This window comes from Phaseolus vulgaris, chromosome 1 (genome assembly GCF_051622355.1).
Source record: "Phaseolus vulgaris cultivar YP4 chromosome 1, ASM5162235v1, whole genome shotgun sequence".
NCBI lineage: Eukaryota > Viridiplantae > Streptophyta > Magnoliopsida > Fabales > Fabaceae > Phaseolus > Phaseolus vulgaris.
Window position 1 is genome coordinate 44,667,430 of NC_143498.1, and position 17,864 is coordinate 44,685,293.

General features: G+C 34.6%; 2 protein-coding genes across 7 annotated transcripts; both read right to left on the minus strand.

Moving 5' to 3' along the window:
- Positions 1 to 8,426: 8,426 nt before the first annotated feature.
- LOC137814267 (photosystem II reaction center W protein, chloroplastic) lies at positions 8,427 to 9,275 on the minus strand. Its single transcript, XM_068616894.2, has 2 exons — positions 9,126 to 9,275; positions 8,427 to 8,867 (listed from the first exon to the last, which is right to left on the minus strand). Exons 1-2 carry the CDS (start codon positions 9,220 to 9,222, stop codon positions 8,557 to 8,559), a joined length of 408 nt encoding a protein of 135 aa, XP_068472995.1. The 5' UTR covers positions 9,223 to 9,275; the 3' UTR covers positions 8,427 to 8,556.
- Positions 9,276 to 10,051: 776 nt separating this feature from the next.
- On the minus strand, positions 10,052 to 16,680 carry LOC137814268 (putative galacturonosyltransferase 6). 6 transcript variants are annotated; one of them, XM_068616900.1, is made up of 10 exons: positions 16,508 to 16,680; positions 16,081 to 16,235; positions 15,940 to 15,974; positions 15,517 to 15,558; positions 15,246 to 15,393; positions 15,093 to 15,163; positions 13,618 to 13,937; positions 12,797 to 13,154; positions 11,060 to 11,575; positions 10,052 to 10,708 (listed from the first exon to the last, which is right to left on the minus strand). In XM_068616900.1, exons 2-10 carry the CDS (start codon positions 16,187 to 16,189, stop codon positions 10,433 to 10,435), a joined length of 1,875 nt encoding a protein of 624 aa, XP_068473001.1. In that variant the 5' UTR covers positions 16,190 to 16,235; positions 16,508 to 16,680; the 3' UTR covers positions 10,052 to 10,432. The 6 variants fall into 6 exon arrangements, with proteins under 6 accessions (XP_068473001.1, XP_068472998.1, XP_068472999.1 ...); XM_068616897.2 differs by having other exon boundaries at positions 15,093 to 15,169; positions 16,508 to 16,632; XM_068616898.1 differs by having other exon boundaries at positions 16,321 to 16,590.
- Between the last annotated feature and the right edge of the window lie 1,184 nt (positions 16,681 to 17,864).

Below are 17,864 nucleotides of genomic sequence, written 5' to 3' on the forward strand. Positions count from 1 at the left end.
TATTATGTATGACGTAGATCATCGGTCAAGTTGGGGAATCACTATTCCTGAACATCAAATTCTAATTTTTCTTGATTATAGTGTTGAAAATGACACATGAACAATTTTTGTTCAATGATAACATGTATTTTAATGTCATTGCTTTAAATTTTCTAAAATTGTTTTCCATTAACATAAGTAATTTCATTAATTAATTAGTATAATTACCTTTTTGGTTCCTACACTTATGATTAATATTCAATTTACTATAGTGATTATTAAAAAAATTTAATTTAAAAAATGTATTTAAGCTGGTCCCTTCTGTTAATTTTAGACTAACAACGTTAAATGCTTCTGATGTGGCACAGATAAGTGCAAACTGTTGGATTAGGATTCCTCAATCATATAATGAAACGAGTATAATGATGATTAAATAATACCTGGTAGACCCATGATCGTATGGCTGAGGGACGAAGACATGATCTTGATCAGGTTTCCCTTTAGGGTGTATCGCTTAGAATGGAATTATGTGAATAGAGAGACAAAGAGATGAGAGGCTCAAAAATCCCTTTAGGGAATGAGTTTCGGCCGTGTGATGTTAGAATATGAGAGTGTCTTTTTAGTTGTCTGGTAATCTCTATTTATAATACACCCAAGGGGAAACCTTAATTATTTATGGTAATAGTAATTACGTCCATCAAGTAATTACCAATAATATAATAGGATAATTATGGCAATTGATCAATTAATAAGATAAATAATCGTGAGGTGCCACATAATATTCTTACATTCTCCCACTTGGCCAAAGGATTATTTATTATGAGCATTAGATAAGTCTGGCCAGATTTTAATACTCATTTTAGTCCTAAACTGTAATTGTAGCAGAGAAATACAGTCTTTGAATCAATATTCAACTCAAGACCCCCATTAATCATACTACAATACAAATTTAAAACTTAAGTAAATTTTAGGATCAATTGATAAGTAAGCCCTTTAGACTTTGATTTGTATAGTTAGTGTCTATGTATATTTAGGCATGCATAAACATATTTAAGGACACACAAATCAAGGTAAATGAGGAAATTTTATTAAACATAAATAAGTACAAATATGCTAAATAAGGTCTTTAGATAATCCCATCTTCGAAACATGTTTTTCGAATACTTTAGGTGGGAGACCTTTAGTCATCGGATCCGCAAGCATATTTTTAGTACTAATATACTCAACACAAAGCTTATTTTCCTCAACTCACTCACGTACGAACAAGTACTTTGTATCAAGATATAATCCAGCGCCACTCGAATTGTTATTGTTCGAAAAACTAACGGCAGCTGAGTTATCACAATAAAGCTTCAATGGCCTGGAAATGGAGTTAATGACTTTGAGTCCATCGATAAGATTTCGCAACAACATTCCATGACAAGTTGCATTGTACACTGCAACATATTTTGCCATCATTGTTGAGGTTGTTGTTAATTGCTGCTTATGACTCTTCCATGAGATAGGCCCGCCTGCTAACATAAAGATATACCGAGAAGTGGATTTCTTGTCATCTTTGCATTTTGCAAAATCAGAGTCAGAATAACCCACCACTTCTAAACTGTCACTTCTCCTATAGGTCAACTTATAGTCTTTTGTGCCTCGTAGATATCAAAGTACTTTCTTAGCTGCTTTCCAGTGATCTAGACCAGGATTAGATTGATACCGGCCTAGCATTCCAGCAATGTACGCGATATCCGGACGAGTACAGACTTGAGCATACATAATGCTTTCAACTACAGATGCATAAGGTATCATCGCCATTTGCTCTTTTTCAGCCTCTGTTTTCGAACATTGAAAAGAACCGAAAACATCTCCCTTAATTACTGGAGCCACAGAAGGAGAGCAATGCTGCATGTTATAACGAGTGAGGACACAGTCAAGGTAGGCCCTTTGGGATAATCCCAAAATCCCCTTAGCTCTATCTCGGTATATTTCGATGCCAATAACATAAGCGGTCTCTCCGAGATCCTTCATGTCAAAATTATGCGAAAGTATGCGCTTTGACTCATGCAACATGTCTATACTATTACTTGTCAATAGAATGTCATCTATGTAAAGGACAAGTATAGTAAAGTTGCTCCCACTCATCTTGAGGTAGGTGCATTGATCCACTTGATTCTTCATAACTTCATCAAACTTTATGTACCACTGCCGTGAGGCTTGCTTCAGCCCGTAAATGGATTTCTTCAGCTTGCAGACTAGGTGTTCTTGACCTTCAGGTTTAAAACCTTCTGGTTGTTGCATGTACACGTCTTCATACAAGTCGCCGTTAAGAAAAGCGGTCTTGACGTCCATCTGATGTAGCTCTAGATCAAAGTGAGCTACAAGGGCCATTACGATCCTTAAGGAATCTTTTCAAGAGATAGGTGAAAAGGTCTCTTGATAATCAATTCCCTCTTTCTGAGTGAACCCTTTTGCAACCAATCTTGTTTTGAAGCGTTCAATGTTTCCATTCTGATCTAGCATGGTTTTGAACACCCATTTAGATCCTACGGGTTTTACTCCATCGGGTAATTCTACTAGATCCCAAACATTGTTTTTCTTCATGGAGTCAAGCTCATCGAGCATGGCATTATTTCATTCAGAAGACTGATCACTAGTAATGGCTTCATTGTAAGAGGTAGGATCAGTATACCTTCCGGCATCCATTTCTGCTTCAGTCAAGTAGGTTACATAATCATCAAAATTAGTAGCAGTTTTAGTTCTAGATGACCTCCTGAGCTGATTAGCAGGTTCTGCATTGTACTGATGTTTGTCGTTCAGGGTGCCTTCATTCTCGGATGGATTCAGAGTAACATCAGGTTCTGAGCGTGGAGTAGGTGGTGCAGTGACACGCAGAGTGGGTACAAAAGGAGTGATCAAAGGCAAATTAGTAGTTGATGTAGATCTCCCCCCGCCTCTTGTACTTTTAGTAAATCCAGGTAAGGATTGTCACTGCTCCCACTGATCTTGAAATCCTTAGGAAATGAGCATGCTTGGTTTCTACAATGCGGGTGACGTGGGAAGGACAATAAAATCTATAACCCTTTGAGTGATCGGGATACCCGATGAAGTGACAAGTTACTGTTTTCATGTCAAACTTCTTTAAGAAAGGGTTATAAACTTTAGCTTCAGCAAGGCAGCCTCATACTTTCATATATCTAAGACTCGGTTTCCTTTCAGTCCAAAGTTCATAAGGAGTTTTAGGGACAGATTTGGAAGGAACTCTATTGAGTATATGAACTGCTGCTTTTAATGCCTCGGTCCAAAAGAATAAGGGAAAATTGGAGTTGGTTAACATACTACGCACCATGTTCATTAGGGTCTTGTTTCTCCTTTCAGCAACACCGTTTTGTTGAGGAGTACCGGGCATGGTGTATTGGTTCACAATCCCCTGGCTTTTACAAAACTCATAAAATGGACCAGGGGCTTGTCCCAAATCAGTATGTCTACCATAGTATTCACCTCCTCTATCTGATCGCACAACTTTTATTTGAAGATCAAGTCGTTTTTCAACTTCAGTTTTATAATCTTTAAAAGTTGTAAGTGATTCAGATTTTTCCTTAATGAGATACAAGTACATGTAACGAGAATAATCATCTATAAAAGTGATAAATGAATTATGTCCTGTTATTCCAACGATGCTGTAAGGGCACTAATGTCAGTATGAATAAGTTCTAATAATTTTGAACTCCTAGTGGCACCTTTCTTAGTTGTGGATGTCATTTTGCCTTTGAGGCATTTGACACATGTTCCAAAGTCAGTGAAATCGAGAGATGGTAAGACTTCATCCTTCACAAGTCGAGATAAGCGATCTCGTGAAATTTGGCCTAAACGTTGATGCCACAACATGCATGAAGTTTCTAAGTCTCGTTTTCTCTTGGTCTTTGTTAAGTTCTCATTAATATTATATGATAACAAAGATTTGGAGAAGTTATCATCTAGTTCTAACTTATAGAGACCGTTATCCAGAAAACCAGTACCAAACAATTGAGAGTTTAAAGAAATAGTAAGTGTGCCATGACCATGGGAAACATAAAAACCATCAATGTCTAACTTTGGTCCTGATACAAGATTCTGAGTAATTTCGGGAATATATAAGGTATCATAAAGTTTAATACATTTTCCAGTTTTCATAAGTAATTCTAAGGTTCCCACAGCTTCGACAAATAGTTCTTGTCCATTCCCCATCTTAAGTGTTCTTTGGTTTCTTTCCAGCTTCCGGATTGTAAGGAATCCTTGGATTGAATTGGTCACACGAACCATAGAACCAAGTCAAACCACCAAGTATTAGTTGGAACATTTAAATTAAAGGACTCAATTATCATATTTAGATGATTACCTTTCTTAGCTAGTCACTCCTTAAAGCTGGAGCACTTAGACTGCTTATGTCCTACCTTGCGGCAAAACTTGCAGTAGAACTTGCTAGTGGATTTGTTAGAGCTGGAGGGTGCACTTGCATCAGTTTTAGGGACCTTATTAGATTCCTTTTCAATGGAATTTGCCCTTCCGCTTCTTCGATTCAGTAGCCACGAGGTAAGCAACATCTGGTTTCTCCAGCTTCAGGCGCTCTTCTTCTTGAACAGTCATAGCAATCAACTCACTCATGGACCATTTGTCCTTCTGAGTATTATAGTTGACTTTGAAGGCTTCAAACGCAGAAGGAAGAGAAGTCATAATGAAGTGGACTAGGAAACCTTCACTGATTTTCATCAGTCAAGGTCTCAATTTCCATATTAGGGGTTGGTTAGACGACAAATTAAGATACTTAGGCTAAGGAAAAAGTTAGAGTGACAAAGGGAAACTTAGATCTAAAACAGACATAAGTAAGAACCATTATGATAATGAAGTTGTGATAAAATATATTATAACATCAAAATAATAGACTAGATTAGGTTCTACTTAAATAATCAACTTTCACTTTGGTTAATTACCAATTGTTTAAGCATAATGAACAATTATAAGTAAGGTATGTGCAATAAGAATGTGACACATCATCTTTGGACAGAAGTGAACATTTAAGCTTATGCACATATTAAGTTTGCAAAACACAAGTGCAACAAACATCATTGGACAAAATAGAAGTAATTGTGTTTTTAGGCAAATGTCATGTGAATATTTAATAATTAAGTGTACTCACAAGTAAGTGAAGGTGCTTAATTAGACTCAAATAACAAGACATAACCCATCATCGTTGGACAGAAGGGAGACTCCTATTATTAAGTTTAAACAAAAAATTTCAAAATCTTAAAATAATTATGGATCTCGAAAAAATTAAAATTTATTTTTATGATATCAAGGTGGATTTTCGAAAATAAGTGGTTCAATAATATACCAGAATAAAAACATCGAAAATCAATAGGTTGAATCAAAATCTTCGTTTCTTCCAAATTTAGGGAAAACGAAAGAAGAATCGATTAAGCAACATAAACGCTCTGATACCACATGTTGGATTAGGATTCCTCAATCATATAATGAAACGAGAATAATGATGATTAAATAATACCTGGTAGACCCGAGATCGTATGGCTGAGGGACGAAGACATGATCTTGATCGGGTTCCCTGGTAGACCCGTGATCGTATGGCTGAGGGACGAAGACATGATCTTGATCGGGTTTCCCTTTAGGGTGTATCGCTTAGAATGGAATTATGTGAGTAGAGAGACAAAGAGATGAGAGGCTCGAAAATCCCTTTAGGGAATGAGTTTCAGCCGTGTGATGTTAGAATATGAGAGTGTCTCTTTAGTTGTCTGGTAATCTCTATTTATAATACACTCAAGGGGAAACCTTAATTATTTATGGTAATAGTAATTACGTCCATCAAGTAATTACCAATAATATAATAGGATAATTATGGTAATTGATCAATTAATAAGATAAATAATCGTGAGGTGCCACATAATATTCTTACACAAACATGGACTATGATTTGTTGTATAGGTAGGCCACATGTAAGGTTTAGGATTTGACCTCTTTTTAGGGTTGGTTTTGTGCAATGCATTAAAGGTCCTCCTCCTCAACTGCCCTTCACCCCATGCAGTTCCCTCCCAGCCTCACCTACATCGATATTTCTTCCATCAACCTCCAACATACCCACCTCCATCGCCATGTTGGACACCCTCCAAGTTTTGATCCTTTTTTTTAATCAACTCAAGGGTGAGATACCCTCTTCCATTGGGGACCTCATTTCTTTGAAAAACATCTCCTTGGATTCCAACTCGTTCTCAGACTCTGTTCCTTATTCCTTGTCTGTCATACCCGATCTGGTTCACTGTGATAAGTTTGGAAGGTCGATGTCTCCTCCACCATCCAAGTGTTCTTCTACGGATGATAACAATAGTGATGGAGATTATGATGAAGGTGGTTATGATGATGGTTGTTCCACTGTTACTCGCAAGAAGGAACATCATCATGGACCCAACAAGTTGGTTCTTAGTGTGACAATTGCGCTTTCTTTCATGTGTACAACAAATCAGAGTTCACGTTTGTAGTTATCTGTGTCACATCAGTAACACTTAACACTGTTAGTTCAAAGTTAACAAAATGAGCCAACTTAAATACATTTTAAAAAACGTTAAGACCAAATTAATTTTTTTTAATAAACACTGTATTAAATTGAATATTGACCCTAAATGTAAGAATAAAAAAATTAATTATACTTAATTAATTTAATTAACTAAATGTTTAACTATTTTAGAAAAAATAATTTAAATATACTTGTCCATATTAATATTTTAAATTATGAAAAATATATTCAATTAACATATAAACAATTAATTACATAATCTAAATTTATAAAAATTTTAAACATAAAAAATAAGTAAAGAATAACAAAATAAATAAAAAATAGAAGTAGTGCTAGCACGTCTTAAAAAAAACATGTTATCAAGCATGGCTTCAACACAAATCAAGAAAAAACTTACACAATTTAAAAAAATAAAATAAAAAACGTGAACATAATTGGAAAAATAAAATCGTAAGTCGTGCATGTATATGGAACAATTTTCATATATGAATTGAAGTAGTGCTTCTTCATTTTAAAGTGATTTTTTGAAAGTAGTAACCAATTGTGCATAACATCACTTATGTAAAAAAAACCAGCTTTAAAGTCCAAAACATATTGGACATTAAAAATCTTTTAAAAAACATTATTTCCACTATCTTAATATATTTTATCTTACATTTTATAAATATAAAATTTTTCATTTTTTCATTTTTAGATTATGTGATCCAGAAGTATTTTTAAATTTCGAAGCAGACACATTGTTCATCCTAAACTGAAAAAAAATTTAACAATGCGACGTTGTGAAACACACGCTATGCACATCCAACTATGCATAACAATGGTTTCACAATAATCAAACAACTATGCACTCAAAGAACAAATGGGTACTGGTCCTTCTCGACCCCACAAAGACTACATGTGGAGCTTGCAAATGTGATCCCGCGCCTTTCCAGGTTAGCCTTAGTGGCTAACTTGTTTTTCAACACCCCCAAGCCGTAACTAAAGCAATAGGTACGACTTTACTCTTCAAAAACTCTTTAAACACCGTCTCATTCTTCCCTACTCCATCCTCCCTTAGATGGAGGTATGCCACGATTTAATCGTTTACCTAAGCTCCTCTCCTTCATTACACACTCACCTGTCCTCCTTATCCAAGTCGAAATTCACACCTTGGACTTCCTGAAAAAGTCGTTTCGCTATTTGCTTCTCCCATTCAAATAGATTCCTTCTCCAGACGAAATTCCAAAGCCATTTTTCGTTGTTCCATCCCCCAAATGCTGTCATCCCAGAAGCTTTTGGCACACTCAGGGAATACAACATTGGGAAAACCGTCTTCAAGGCCCCTCTCCCCACCCAATTATCTTCCCAGAACAAAACTTCCTTCCCAGTTCCCACCTTCCAGATTAAGGCTTCTTCGAAATTCCGGCCCCAACCCTCCAAGCTCCAGACCTCCCTCAAATCTTTTCACCAAAGAGAGTCATTGTTGTCTTTCCCTCCTCCTCTTAGACTTTTTCACCCCATATTTGGAATCAATAATCTCCTTCCACAAACCACCATTGTCTGACCCCAACTGCCATACCCATTTACCGAGTAAGACCAAATTAAAAGTCCTAAAGTCTAAGCTCTAAATACAAATGACATCCAATGGACATAGAATTTCACTTTCAATACAAATTATAAGTAAGCTGGATTCTAAGCTCTAAGCTTAATCACATTTTTATATTTTGATTTAATCTATACATTTATTAGAAGAATACTTATCTTCATTGTCACCACTAATTAGATGTTTGCATGTATGGCTAAATAGATAGAATTGTATCTTATACTTTTCCACTTCCACTTAATTTCAGGGATAGAATTGAATGTTATACTACCAATAAACAGGCAACCTTAAAAGGTAAAACACGAGTATAGAAGAAGCTATGTGAAAGCTCTGCATGAGAAGAAATCAATAACTTGGGAAGATTGAAGTTGGATACACAAGTAGATTTTAATACAACAGAGGAGGAGATAAGTATTTGGAATTTATACAATGCATAATGAGTTGGGGTTTAGAGGGACAATCCAGACTCTTCATCCTCTTCAAGACTGGAAGTGTAGACAAAGTAGAGAGCCCATATAAGACCAAAGACACCGAACAGAATCCAACCAAGAAGGTTGTTGCTAAGCCCAAAGGGAAGCCCTGTCCCTTCAGTGCTCAGTCTCTCATCCACCAAAGCCATGGCTGGGCTTGACATGGTTGCGGCGCATGCAGCTGCTAGCAAGGATGCTCCCATTCCCACATTTGAACTGTTTTCCTGCACGGAAGGCTTTTCATCCATGGAGCACCTCACTTTCCCTGCCCTACTCATTGCTGGCAATCCTATACAATTATGTAAGGAAAAAAATGTTGTTGGTTCATTAATCAGCATAATCTAAACCCTAACTATCAGTCTAAACGTGAAGTATGAGAACTCTGAAATTGCTACGTCGTGTTCCACAACGTTGTGAGTACAAGAAAATCAGAAATAGGAACAGATTAATTGATTGCAGGTTTATTCTGAAAGGAATCATATATCCTATCATCTTCCTTGAAGGAAAAACTTGAATAAAGTTATGATCAATGAAAAAGCTCACTCACCAAGAACGGTAGAGGATGAGACCCCAAAAGGTCGCTTGAGCACAAGACCTGATCGAGAAATTGATGTTGTTGGGCTGCCGGCGATGATGGTTGCCATTTTTCTTCAGTGATGAATCAGAGTATGGCTACGCTTTTGTCACGGTACGCACTAGAAAATATTTCAAAATTGTTATTATTATTGGAAGTGCAGTATCGGCTCATCACACCACACACCGTGGATTGGATGGATGACAACCCCTCGTTGATATCCATATCTGCAAAAACCCCAATAAGTTTTCTCCACGTGTCACGCAATCCATTCGGAGTCCCTTATTTCTTAACTCAATCATAGCTTCGTTGGATGTTGGCTTTACCCCTGCCTCATTTATGTAAGTATTAAAAAAACTGCGAAAATATTTAGAAGCTATTTTCATCTCATTTTAAAAAAAGATAATTTGTTAAAACAACTTACAATGATATAAAAACATTTTAAATGTTTTATTTTAATTAAAAAAGCTACTTAAATATAAATACTTATTTAAGAAATCTTTAATAAAGTTATTTGTCCAAAAAATCACGACTAGATAATGCTTCCTTTCTTTCCAACACTTAAAAAGAAGCGGAGAAGAGTACAATTTGAACCCCCATATGACATCCATCACGGATAATAATAGTGCTAAGATATTAACACTCTACAGTAAAAATATACACTTTACACTTTAATAAATTAATATTTTATTTTATTTTTTAATTTAAAAATATTATTATAAACAATTCATTTTTTATTTTTTTTAAAAATATTATTATATTATTATAAACATTGTCAAATGTATCTTATTTCTTGTTCATAATATCAACAAAACTTTTCTCTAAATTTATTACTTTCAATACTTGAATCCCATGGCTTCATGTAACATACATAATGAGCACATAGCACACAACTCAAATGGCAACCACAATTGTGTATAAAATAGTAGCTGAAAGTAAAATTTAACTTTAACTTCCAGACCGCTCGTAATTGACTTAAATTGGTGGTAAACAGGGTAGCACGATCTAACAGACCACGGGAAGGAATTATGTACATAACCAGCAACAGCATCTCCAAGCAGCTAAAATGCCTACGCGAATCTTATTTCATCTCAATGTCCCTACAAATTAGCTAAGCTTCTAAAAAAATATATATGACATAAATTTTATGCATCTATGAAGGGCTTTACAAGAAGAATCGCCAAGAACAATAAAGAATCGGTTGAAGCAGGCAATTAATATGCCAGCCAATTACTCAAATAAAACCTGCCAGGAGCAAAATGTTATATTTCAAATTTTAGCTACGCCTGAAGATTGCAACGTTGCAAAATAGGGTGATCAAACTTCAGAAATTTGGTCCAGTAACTTTTATATCTTCCCATTGCAATTTCTAACCACGGTTTCCTAATTCCATCGAAGTGTATAACCGCAGCCCGCTCAATCTGGTTTTTATCAACATTTGAGTCATAACCAAGGCCAAGAATCTGCCACCGTCTGTCCAAAATCATAGACTTGTTATAGAAGGTCAGCCAGCCTAAAGGCAGACTTCCAGTACTCCACAATTGTCTCTTGAAACCCTGAAATAAACAACATAGAGAAACACATCACATATAATCCTAATAGAAAAAAATTTGTCTTCCATGTAACTGCAAATTAAACAAGAACTTCAACACATATGCTCATTAGATTCAACCATTTGAAATTAGAAAAATGAAAATGTTTCTTTGAATAACATCTGAATTCCACGATTAATGCAAATCCAATTTCAAGGGAGCTCGTTTATTTTATCAATGCTAGAAGCCAAACTCAAGATTTGAAGAAACTTAAATGTAGGAAAATTGTGTGAGAAGAGAACAGCATGCATACTCTCTTAACAGAGAAAAAAATAGTAGGTCTACAACAAAAAAACGACATTTCTTTAACCATACCATTTGCAAATAACTGTGATAGAGAGCAGTTAAATTTTGTCTTCTCCACTGTTGTAAATCAAATAAGTTCATCCCAAATGCCCACGTGCAAGCATTGACATCAAACCTATTTGCAATGAATGGATCTGAGAAGTTTAAGAACGTATCCATCCTATGAAATGAAGTTTCCCCTTCCTGACAAGTGCCGACTGCTGCAATTACTTTCTCTTTCATATTGACATTCCACAGTCTACTGAGATCTTGTTGCACCACCACATCATGATCAAAGAGCAGAACCTTATTTAAAGTTGGGAAGATATCTGGAAGATAGAAACGCAGATAGTTCAACTCAGAGGTATATCTTGGATCACTGGAACTACGTTCTTTGAATGTATTGTACTTGAGCAACCATTCAAAGTTCTCTATGCTTTGTACGTGGACTGTGGCTTTGCCAGGAGGGTTTAATAAGAACCACATCCAGATTGCAGGAAGGTTAACTGAATTGGTCACTACGTGGAAAACAAGTTTCCCCTGTTTCTGCAATTTAAAAGTCATTGTCACACTTTCTTGTCACTACACACAGACTTAACCATGAGCTTCATATTCAATAATAAGAATTTTTGCACGAACTCAAAATAAACCGATATAATATTACAATCAAGCCTTGCCTTATTAAGTGAAATCTTCTACATGGATCAATTTATGTCCTTTTCATAATGTTGTAAATAAATAGAGAGAAATACTAACAACATACACTAAAATACACTTGTTTTAACACACTTTCTACTGTTGATTAAAATTTATTGGAAACTACAAAATCAACAGTGAGGTTCCGTAAACAAGATGTTGGACCCACTATTTTTTATTTTTTTATTTCTAATAAATTTCAGTCAATAATAAAGTGCGTTTAAAAATAGTATACTGTCAGTACTTCTCATAAATAAATAAAAAATTCTGCCTTCAACAACTCAACATTAAGTGACAGGGTTTGATGTGGGTACATAAGACTGCATTCTCATGGGAATGGGTTACTTGCTAAGGGATCTCATATATCTTTCTTCTTACTGCATCTCTCGTATTAACTACAAGTAACACACGTAATAAAGTATAAACAACTCAACCTAACTAGAAAATCAAAGTTTAATCGCTAGTTAATGATGGAGAGGGAAGTATTTTATAGGATGATTGACTTATTAGTGTGTCATTCCATAATAAAAATTCATATTCCTCGTGTTTTTACTGCTTTGACTTCTTAATTCTTCAGCATGTTCTGCAGCGCCCTGAGCAGCAGTGCAACTAAGATAACTCTTTCAATGTAGACAGAAATATTTCAAAAATCAAATGCCAATTATAAGTGGGGTGGGTTCAAGGAAAGATAGGAATTTTATCAAATTGGTTCCAGACTCATGCATTCATACTGCCTGTCCTATGGCCACCCACCCCAATGGTTTTGACTACATAATAGTTGAAGAAAAATCTTGAGTATAAAACAATCATTATGTTCTGAACATGAGCTGCAATTTTTTGTAGACAGGCAACTTTAGCTGATAAGGGTAAGCCATGTGGGGTATCAACTATTCAAAAAGTATCCACTAAGGGACAACTAACTTGAAATGAACTATAGCTAAGCTTGTTAATATTCAATTGGCTAGTATCAATGTTTTTTCTCAGCATTGCATCAGGGTTCAACATTATCCAAAAGCAAAAGCAGAAACACCCGAATCAATAAAAGTTAATCCATTTAAAAATTGCATTTACCTTGGCATTAGAGATAGTGGAGTTAACAACTACTGCACATGCAAGAACATTGTCAGAGAAGACAGCATAATGATGAAGTTTTGGATCATTAATCTTATTTTCATTTGGAAGCTTCCTGTCCTCAGGTCTCAGGGCAAAGTAATCTGCAGTTAGCTGCATAGAAAGACAGTGAAGACCTTTTGGGGTAGTTCTTGCAGCAAGATGAACAAGATATGTTGCTTCTTGTTGCTCAGAATGAATTTTCTCTTCAGCATTATGATTCATTGCACGGAGCTTAGTTGTCATAGCAACACAGTCTGGGTAAGCACGGACTGCTTTAGACAGTGAAGCCGCCATGTGTCTCATTTTCTGCAAAGCACTGTGAACTTCACTTGTTTTCAGATTAAAAAACATCTGATTTTCTTTTAACAGTTCATATCACATAAAAATGACAAGCGTGAATGTTCTTCAACACTACTTTTATATTGGTAAACAAGCAGTTGCCAAAGATTTAGTATGGTCTTGTAACAAAAAATATTATGTTTTGGTCCCTGAAAACGTGTTTCTTAATGTAATCCATCCACTTTAAATGTTCTCTGCTGAAACCTCGTATATTTAATTTATTTCAATCAAAAGCAGTTTGAAAGGACCAAATGCGAGCAAATTGAAATATACAGGGAATCAATTGATGATACTAGTTCCGGGAAGAAATAGAAAAAATAATGTATTTTTTCAAGGATCAAAGCATTAGTTTTCTCTTGAAACCTTTACATTATAGTAATTGAAGGAAATAAATAACTGTCAAACTAAATTCAAGTTGTAGGATTACAAGAAAATTTTACCTCCTTGACAGATCTGAATCCATAGTAGCCTCTCCAACTGCATGTTCCATCTCTTTAATTCTCAGCTTCAACTCCTTCACCAAGTGTGAGCTGCTGCCTGGTGAAGCAAGCCCCAAGTATGCTCTGGCTTGAATAATTTGATCCTTAATTTCCAAAACCTTCTGATTCGACACTCTCCGAGACTGAGGACGTGAAATCTGATGATTTTGGGTTGCTCTTGGCATAGATTGCTTATCTGTCACTTCAACATTATCATCTGTCGTTTTTTGAGGATGAGTGTGCATGCTCTGATTATGTGTGACTGTTAAATTAAATATGTTCTGCAAATAAAACCAAATTCAAAAAACAATATATATAACTTTGTGAATATAACTTCTCTACAGTCCAATTTGCATTTATACATTAATCCAACACACATAGGCATATAAAAAAAATGTAAAGTTTGCAATTTCCACCACAAATGGAGATATGATAAAACATGCTAAAAAACTCAAATTCTTGTGTTCGGAATGGAATAGGTAAATAACCTGCTTAACAAACAAGACCTTGGATAATTCATAAGAGTAAGTTGGGCTTCAATTATAAAAACTGACCCCTGTAGAAAACTAGCCGGAAAACCCCGAATCCTTTGAATAAATCATAATTTCCGGTAGATACACAACAAATCCACGTTAGTAGTTAATTTGTAAAAATGGTTCAAACTTTCCCACCTAGCTAGCCATTAAAGAATGGATTCAGTCTCTAGGGAAAGAATTGACATTTGATAATGTAAAAGAAAATGGAAAGCGGTCAGAGGTATGCAAAAAGTAAGGCTATGTTGTTTTTTGAAAAGCGGTCAGAGGTATTAATTATCCAACTACAATCTCAGATTGGAACTAAAAGGCTATGTTGTTTGATAACCTTTAAAATACCTTATAAGGTCAGTAACGGATACAGGATACTCTATATTATAGCTAAATACATAAAATAACAGTTAATCCGATAATCTCATTTAGAATAGTAAAAGAAAGTGCATAATAGGTGCACCATGGACAAGCAAGAATCCAATTTCTTATCATGAACATCATTTACATTAGTGTCAAAGATGTTGCAATCTGAAAATAAAACCCCAAGCACACAAGTGATATGTCAGATAATTTATTTTTATTTTACATCAATTCGGTTCATTTAACTGAATACGAATGCATTTATAGCAATTTTTAAAACACAAGCCAAATCATGCATTCATTATAAATTTACAGTTATGTACATGAAATGGGAAGATGACCGTTAAGAAATGAAGATCTTAACAGATTTGCAGAGTATGAAAATAATCTTGGTATCTTCTGAAATTTGAGAGAAATGCAACTTCTCTCAGGAAGAGAGAACGGAAGAATCTTCAAATAACTTTTTTGGAAAAAATCCAATAGAACAATAGCAGTAGTCTCGCAGCCTTCAAATTCAAATGTCAGTAATTCAAAAGAAATAGCACAAACCTCATCCCCAACTACGGAGAATAATCCTTTCCGCTGAGCTTTCTGGTCTTGTCTTTTGTTCCGGTTGAATTCTGAAACTTGGAAAAGGCAAAATTTTCAGATTGGACGGGCATTATGTAAACCACAAAATTTCGAAAGTGCACCAACACCAACCATTTCTTTCCAAAATGTTATTTCTGTACCCTTCGATTTTAGATTCCTCAGAATCATTAACCTTTTGTTGAATGGAACTATTTATTGGACCATTTTTTTTTTCTATATAAACAACTTCTTTTGGCTCTTCTAATTCTTCAGCACCTTCCTGCATTGCACAAAAAGGGCAAAAAATAACAAAGGAAAACTCAATTCTTTTATTCATGGGGAAAACCAGAAGAATTGAAACATAAAATACGATGGCAAAAATTATAATAAAATATTCCACTACCTGTTCAATAGCATTTAGCTGTAAAGGATCTGTCCTATATGTCTGCAAGAAACAAAAGATAACAATCAATCTCCATTCCACAGCAGAGCATCGTTAGCTGTAGAATTTGAATTGGAGCTGAAGAAACATTAAAAAAATAAAACACTTCCGGTTAACATAATTAACTATTAAAAATCAGTTTAACCATAAGTAAAATTATTGAAAGCACACGAAGTTCCAGTTAACTATCGGCCGGCAAACTTTTCAACTCACCGATAAATAAAAATTCACTGAGAACAAAAACATAAAGATAGAAATATTTCAATACATTCCATCTAAGAGGCATTCTCTTCAAGCAACATACAAATTAAGCTACCGAAGCAATTCAAATTTCAAATAAATTAACAAAATAAAGTGACCAGGCTTGAGAAGCAATATGCTTACAACACTGGATATATCTTCTTGAAACTCCAGTCGTGCTGCAACGGAATTCAACAGAAACGCAAAAGGTCAACTAAAACGGAAAGAGAGCACGCGGAAAATAGAAATTCACATGAGAGGGGATTAAGTTTTTTTTGTTTTTACCGTAGGGAGTGAGATTGAGGCGGTGAGAGACGAGGAAGAGCGGAGCAAGGACGGAAAGAGAGAGAAGAGCGAGGATCAGAGTCCTCTGCCACCAGCGCCATGACTTCATCGATGATAGCGGTCAGCGGTAAACGACGACGGAACCGTTACTCGCTCTGCGATTCCGAAAGAGGCACATTGATTTCACAGATTCATATCACAGAGAATTGAATTCGATGCGTGGAACAGAAGTAATAATACCAAACACGCACACACAGAAACTGAGGCTAGGGTTTCAGTTATTCGCTTTTGCGTTTTCTAGAGAGAGAAAAACTGGAAGCAGCTCCATCATCCATGTTCGCCCCTTCCGTGATGAATTGCCTCGTTTAATTTCTCTCTCTTTTTTAAAATACCTTTTTCTTAATTATTATTATTATAATTATTTTACCTCTTATACTTGGGTTGCCTCGGGAATTGTACCGCCATGTTGACGAGTGAAGAATCACTAATAATGAAAATAATGAAACCGGTACTTGAAATTGAACATGCATAATGCATACATAACAATATAGTAGTAGTAGATGACAGATATGCGATGATGTGATGGCCCGTGTAGGTCATAAATTCATATTTCATATTCATACTCTCATTCTCATACCATACCTACCATTCATGAAAAGGAATTATGCTCTTTAAAATAAAAATACGTTGACTAATTTATTACTAATTTAAGGCGTATTACCTTCATCAAATACCACTATATTTTTATTTCAAATACCTTTATCAGATATAATACTACTATTTTTGTTTGATTGGGTCACACGAATTTTATTCTACTGCTTCATTTGGTAAGCTGAAAAATATATAAAAATTAGAGTGATGAAACTAAGCAAAAAGCTGAATAAGAGAATTGAGAAATGAAAAATGGGAAATGTTTATACAATTAGTTTAAATAATTTCTTCCAAATATATAAATTATATTATTGTCAGAATATGTAATAAACAAAAATATTTTCAGCATATAAATTATAATAAATATCCTATATTATGATATAATTTAAAAATAGAGTACTTTTTCTTTCCTTGTATAATAATTATTTTTTAAGAAAAAAAATGTATATTTATAATTATATCTTACTTTTATTTTCATTATATATTAAAAAACTGGTTGAAGAGAAAATGTGACAAATAAATAGAATAGATAACTTATTTAAAATTATATTAAAAGTAAAAAAAATAAAACTGGATGAAAAAAATCTAAATGAAAATTACATAGTAACAGAATTGTTTATATATGTGGTATAAATAACATAAGAATACAATGATTAATAGGAGTGTTTGAATTAAAATGAAGAAAGTTAGATGTAAATTTGTGTGGCGCTTTAAGTCCATTTGGTACCCGTGATGCGACAATCAAGGCAAAATGTGACAACCTTACCTACCCATGAAAAAGCGACAACACCGTGAGAAAGTGAAACCTTTGCTATGCTTGTTTCTGATAAGAAGTAAAAACAAACCTAACTTCCAATTTATGGCTTTTCTTAGTAAATGTTGAAATTCCAAACAATGGTAATAAATGTTACCACCTTATTTTATCCTAGCCAAGAACCTAACATCTAATTTTTAAATTAATTTTCCAACTTTATTTGTAGTCACTTTTCCCACAAAGAATATGAATAAACTTCAAATGTCCAACCACTTTGTTATAAGATTAAATTTACTATTACTTATATCAATTAATATTTAATTATCTTGCTTAATTATACTACCCTTGTATATTTTACAACTCCGTTTTATATTATTAA

Coding starts and splice junctions, on each gene's coding strand:
- LOC137814267 (XM_068616894.2), bottom strand. CDS start 9,222: ATGGCAACCATCATCGCCGGCAGCCCAACAACATCAATTTCTCGATCA. Junction 8,868..9,125: donor CTCATCCTCTACCGTTCTTG/GTGAGTGAGCTT, acceptor ATAATTGTATAG/GATTGCCAGCAATGAGTAGG.
- LOC137814268 (XM_068616897.2), bottom strand. CDS start 16,189: ATGAAGTCATGGCGCTGGTGGCAGAGGACTCTGATCCTCGCTCTTCTC. Junction 13,155..13,617: donor GATTCAGATCTGTCAAGGAG/GTAAAATTTTCT, acceptor TGAAGTTCACAG/TGCTTTGCAGAAAATGAGAC. Junction 10,709..11,059: donor ATCACAGTTATTTGCAAATG/GTATGGTTAAAG, acceptor TGTTTATTTCAG/GGTTTCAAGAGACAATTGTG.